The sequence below is a fragment of the Octopus bimaculoides genome, chromosome 10 (genome assembly GCF_001194135.2).
Source record: "Octopus bimaculoides isolate UCB-OBI-ISO-001 chromosome 10, ASM119413v2, whole genome shotgun sequence".
NCBI classification, from domain to species: Eukaryota; Metazoa; Mollusca; class Cephalopoda; order Octopoda; family Octopodidae; genus Octopus; species Octopus bimaculoides.
In genome coordinates this window covers 23,031,480-23,037,743 of record NC_068990.1, presented here as the reverse complement: position 1 = coordinate 23,037,743, position 6,264 = coordinate 23,031,480, and the positions used below count along the sequence as shown (strand labels likewise).

Below are 6,264 nucleotides of genomic sequence, written 5' to 3'. Positions count from 1 at the left end.
ACACTCTCGGAGTGGTTGGCGCTAGGAAGGGCATCCAGCTGTTGAAACCTTGCCAGATCGGATAGGAGCCTGGTGCAGCCTCCTGGCTTGCCAGTCCTCAGTCAAACCATCCAACCCATACCAACATGGAAAGCAGATGTTAAATGATGATGATTGTAGGGTAGGTGTGAGGGGCCAGATCTGGCCAGTTTGAATATAAAAAAGGTAGAATATTTAGGTTCGATATAGCCAATTTAAATGCTAGTGTTGAATGATTATGAATAAATTAGCTCGACTTATGATGATTCCACATTTTATAATTTTTTTTTTTTTTTTTTTTCAAATTTGATACATAGGTTTTATAAATCTTTGTAACATTGTTTCATTACGTTAACGATTATGATTACGATTTACGTCTTTCATTCCCTAATCATGAGAGTTTAAACAATACCACATGAATTTGCTGCTTCACTGTGTTTCGTTGTTAAGATTACTTCATCTGTTCTGTTCCTTGTATAAGGTTGTTTAAAGCATAACACCCAACAATGTCGCAGGAAGCAGCAGAATTTTATCGATACATCTATCCTCATTTGTGGGGGCACATGAATTAGTGGTTAGGGTGTTGGGCTCATGATCATATGATATTGGTTTTGGTTCCTAACCATCTATTCTCATTTATCACTGATTCATTTGTCAGTGATCTAGGATAACGTGATATGCTGCTAATTGTTATGCTTATCACAAATTAATCTCTGAAAATTAGGGTTGATGATCAATCAAAGATTCTTCTTAGATTTCAAAGTTGGAGGTCTTGGAACAAAATCTACTTTTCCCATTTTCACTGAATTATTTATCATGTTTTTTTTTTAAACAAACACCTGTGATGAATGTAAATGGAAGTATTTTATTATTTGTTTTTTTTTTAATAGGTAATAATTATTTTCAAACAAACTTTTCTTTCAGATCTCTTGTTAGGACATCAGTGTCAAGCGATTTACGCAAGGAAATTTTGAAAAACCAAAAGGTAAATTTCAGAGAAGCCAGTTGTTGGTTTATATTTTGTGACTTTGAATCATTACAATGTTTGCTTCAATTAGGAACAGGATATTAACTGACTCTTATGTTAATTACCTATCATTTAGTATTTCTAAGCGCTCAAAAGCATTTTTTCTTTCTTTTTACTTCTATAGTTAAATGATTTTTTTTTCCATTTATAAACTTTAGGTGATGTAAAAATTTATATTTTGACATCTTACGAATATATGGATAAGCTGTTAGTTATTTTAACTTTGGTGATTATTTCTAGCAGATTCGATGTTTTTACTGTAATTTCTTTATTCCACAGCATTTTGAGAATTACCATAATTTGTCCCCTGGTGAATGTGCCTTGTTTTTGAATGGAATTTCCATTGATGTTGAGGTCTATGATATTTACACCATCTTGGACTTAATGCGTTCAGAAGCTGCTGTTATGGAAGGACTCTTCTCTCTTGGAGTCAGGGTATGCATTTAATTTGTTATTTATTAGGGTATTGTTTGCCTCATTTTTTTTTTTATCATTAACCCTTTTGCATTTAAACTGGCCATATCTGACCCCAAATATTCTGCTTGGTTTATGTTCAAACTGGCCAGATCTGGCCTATCCACCCTATTAATGTCATACAACAAATAAAAAATTGCCTTTTCGAAATCTCAAAGCTGTGAAATAATGTTTGCTTAATTGAAAACAAATATAAACAAACAACCATTACCTTTGACTGGGTAATCATCATCATCATCATCATCATCATCATCATCGTTTAACGTCCGCTTTCCATGCTAGCATGGGTTGAACGATTTGACTGAGGACTGGCGAACCAGCTTATGATCCTAAGTTCAATTCCTGGTGGTGTATTGTGCCCTTAAACAAAATGCTTTATTTCTTGTTGTTTCAGTTCCATTCAGTTGACCAAAATGAGTTGTACCTGTAATTCAAAGGGGCCAGATTTGTCACATTCTGGGTCACACTGAATGCCCCTGAGAACTGCACTAAGGGTACGCATGTCTGTGGAATGCTCAGCCACTTGCAGGTTGAAATTCACAAGCAGGCTGTTCCATTACTCGTATCAGCTGGGACCCTGATTGTTATAACCAATGGAGTGGCAATTATTTTTTTGTGGCTTCTGAGGCTGATTTAAAGCTGGGAGGAAGTTATCCTTGATGGAAGTAAGTATTGTTGGGGTTGATGACAAGCAATTGTGCCTTTAAAAGATGGGTGCTCCATTATGGCCATTATAATTACTTGAAGATGGTGGTTGGACAGCAAAATTGACAGAACATCAAACAAAGTGCCTTCTAATATTTGGTTAGGTGCTGTGTTCAAATTCTGGCCAGGTCCACTTTGCCTTTTGTCCCTCTGAGATCGAGAAAATAAAATATCTAGACAAAGTATTGAGAGGGCAAGAGTCGATGTAATCAACCACATTTTACATGAAAGTGCTCCAGCATGGCCACAGCTTTATGACTCATACCCATAAAAGGATAAGTTGACATATTTCAGTATTTTAAAGTTTACATTGTTTCTGTGAAATCCATGTTGTTTGCTTTTAAATTTACATTTTAATTAATTTCCTTAATTATTTTTCTGTTAGGAGGAAAGTTTAAATAAATTGGTGAAATTGGATTTGAAAAACAGCGGTGATGATTATGTCTTGGATTTCCGGCATCCTTCCGTCGTGGTAAGGCACCATCTCAGTTTCCATTTAGTGATGTTCCATTGTTTAATTCTTTCTATTTATTTTTATTTGTGTCTTTGTTTCCCCTATGAAATAACTTTTCATAGATGCAGTATATTGTATTTACTTGTGTGTAAGCTGCACTCATGTTTAGGCCACAATCTTAATTTAATGTTAAGGTAAGTCTTGTACAAAGTTTTTCTCCTGGTGTGGCTTTGTGGTAAGTAGCTTGCTTCCCAACCACATAGTTCCAGGTTCTCAGCCCACTGCATGGCACCTTTGGCAAGTGTCTTCTATAGCCTCTGGCCAACCAAAGCCTTGTGAGTGGATTTGGTAGACGGAAACTGAACGAAGCCTTCGGCTGCATCTTTGGACCCTGTTGTGTCCACCACATGCTCTTCCTGTCACTAGCCCTCACTTGTTTCTGAGCAAAGTCAAACTTCACTCGGTTGATTGAGTTACAGTGAGTCTGAGTATGTTTATGTGTAGAAATGGAAACGAATGATACGACAGGTGTCTTGTTGTAGAGGTGATACATGGCTACCTCAGTTGGAAAAGGGAGAGCAAATAGTGAAAACAGGGGTCAGTATGTACTCTTAATTACAATAAAGGGAACTTGAGAGAAGTGGTGCAGAGGATTGGACAGGTGAATGGGTCAGAAAATTTGAGAGCTGGAAAGGAAATTGGCAGCTGGCTAGAAATGGCCACAAAGTTATATGCCATGAATGGTAAACACTGGCAGAAGGGTGATCAATGGTGAATATCAGTTTGAAGGAGGGAAGGTGGTGAGAATAGGATTGGATCTGGTAAGTGATACAAATGGATGAGGACAGCTGCATAAAAAAGTGCCGAGTTCTAATTGTGGAGTGTACCTATGGAAGGGGTAGAACCCAGGAAGACCAGGATTGAAGTGGTGAGAAAAGATCTTCAGATGTTAGGCCTCACTGAGGAAATGACAAAGAAATGGAAGATGTGGCAATTTGCTGTACTCGATAAGACACATTAAGCTAAGTAAAATCGCCGTCTTCCATGATAGAGGCATGTCCCCCAGGTGCTGCAGGTGCCACTTAAAAACCACCTGTGCCAGTGCTGCATTAGCACACCTGTGCTGGTGGAATGTAAAAAGCACCCACTACACTCTTTAAAGTGGTTGGCATTAGGAAGGGCATCCAGTTGTTGAAACCATGCCACAACAGACAATTGGTGTCTGGATAACTCCCTGCTAACCAGCTCCATATCAAACCGACCAACCCATGCCAGCATGGAAAGCGGACATTAAATGATGAGGATAATATATGTGGCAGTATAGGTAATATGGATGGTGTGTGAGTCTTCAATCATGAACATTTTTTTTTTCCATGTTTCCCTGAATTTTTTGATTCCGATTATTTTCAATGAAAAATTTTTTCTTAAGGTCTGAAAAATCCTTTCTGATGATGATGATAATGATGCTGATGGTTTCTCTCTTTCTCTCTCTCTCTCTTTTCCAGTATGTAAATGATTTGGAAAAGGATGTAAAATACCGGCGCTGGCCTAACAGCATTCAAGAAATGTTGAGACCCACTTTTCCTGGAATGTTAAGGCACATTGCTAAGAATATTTTCCATATGGTATGTAATACTCTTTCTGTCCATTCACCTAATTTCAAGCTTTGAACCACGGCCATGCTGGGGCACTGCTTACAAACCTTTTCTTTGGTTATATCAGCCTCAGTACCTAGCTTATTCTTCTCGATTTATATATAATATATAATGCACCTGTTGAATTCAGTGCTCAGGTGCATGACAACTCATCAGAAAAAGTAATCAAAGGTGCATGAACAGTATGTAGAGTATGCATGGGAAGTGAACCGTGAAAAAGTCTTAAAAAAAAATAGAAATGAATTGCTAAGTATAACTTGGTGTAAAGAAGTACATGGTGTCCACAAGGTCTGGGTACATGGAGTAAATAAAATCATAACATAAACAATTAAATATAAGAAATAATAATTTCTTAAAGTATGTCTTAATCCCCATGTACCCAGACTTTGTGGACACCCTGTATAAGCCCAGATGAAATAAATATGGCAAGGTACTTTTATTCTACACACCAACATTTTTTTAGCAATTTCTTAATACATACACATGCACACTCTCTGTCTTGCTCATGCACACACACACACACACACACACACATATCATTTTTAACCTCTACTTCTCTTCCCTGTCTGCATGGGTCAGATGGAATTGAGGCAGATTTTCTACAGGTTAGTTGCCCTTCTTATCATCAACCCTCACTTGTTTCCAAGCAAGATGTTATTTTCACAGAAAATTATAAATAAATGGCCCCACTTGTTTGATGGTAACACCTGTGTATTACTATAATGCAATATCAAGGAAAGGGAACACACACACACACAAATTCATTCTTTAACATTCAGTGCCCTCCCTGGGTGATGCAAAAATCGACAGAATTACTAGAGGTTTCGCATCAATCCGACCATGACCCTTTACTTGATTATAAAACAGTAAAATGCAACAACGACTGAAATTAATACACTTCTATATATAAGAGATGAGGAATTATGTACATTATTTACATTATTTACGTTTGATGGATATTTGTCCTCATTTTGTTTGTTGCTAACAAGATGAAGACAAATATCCGTCAAATGTAAATAATGTAAATAACAACTGAAATTATTGTGGCATTTATAATATCCTCTGTTTGTCTTCGTCCTTGCAGGTGTTTGTGCTCGATCCATCTAAGTCCTCCAGCCGAGACTTGTTGAAGATAGCTGAAGCATTCTTTGTTCACAGTGCACCTGTGAGGTTGGTATTTGTAAGATGTTACTGCTTATTTGTGTCAATCTTCTCTTGAGTTACAATCATTCCACAGGGTTGCTCTTTAGATTATCTTGAACTTCAAGGCTTTTTATATCAGTCATATATTGTATTATTATCTTAATATGACTTAATGTGTTTATCGTCTTTGAAAACGTGACAGTTATATTAAGTCATATTAAGCATATGTATATGTATTTATATCAGTCATATTAAGCATATGTTTACTGCACTGTGTGTTTTAGTGTGTACATATGTGAAGGTACATGGCCTAGTTGTTAAGATGTTGCACTAGTGATCACTAGATCATGAGTTCAATTCCCAGACTGAGCAGCCTCTTGTGTTCTTGAGCAAAAGACTTCATTTCACATTGCTCTTGTTCACTCATCTGTAAATGGCTAACCCTGAGACAGAATAGCTCCTGATCTGGATGAATGTTGGCTTGCTTGCTTAGCTAGCAGGGTGTCATCATTCGAAAGATAAAGCAAATCAAAGCGCATTGTGACCAGTGATGTATAACGATATCAGAAAATCTGGTCGATTGTTTGATACACATATATAGGCAAAAGAGTGGCTATAGGCACAGGAGTTGCTGTGTGGTAAGTAGCTTGCTTACCAACCACATATTTCTCGGTTCAGTCCCACTGTGTGGAACCTTGGGCAAGTGTCTTCTACTATAGCCTTGAGCTGACCAAAGCCTTGTGGGTGGATTTGGTAGGCGGAAACTGAAAGATGCCTGTCGCCTATAT

The 6,264-nt window shown here is 37.4% G+C and overlaps 1 protein-coding gene across 1 annotated transcript in view; it reads left to right on the top strand.

Annotated features, from left to right (window-relative positions):
* LOC106873980 (UDP-glucose:glycoprotein glucosyltransferase 1) overlaps positions 1-6,264 on the top strand; it is a 186,770-nt gene that overhangs the window by 24,341 nt on the left and 156,165 nt on the right. Inside the window, exons 11-15 of the mRNA XM_052971269.1 lie at positions 943-1,003; positions 1,325-1,480; positions 2,610-2,696; positions 4,184-4,303; positions 5,418-5,503. Of these exons, the coding sequence (XP_052827229.1) occupies positions 943-1,003; positions 1,325-1,480; positions 2,610-2,696; positions 4,184-4,303; positions 5,418-5,503 (510 nt within the window). The remainder of the gene's footprint in view (positions 1-942; positions 1,004-1,324; positions 1,481-2,609; positions 2,697-4,183; positions 4,304-5,417; positions 5,504-6,264) is intronic.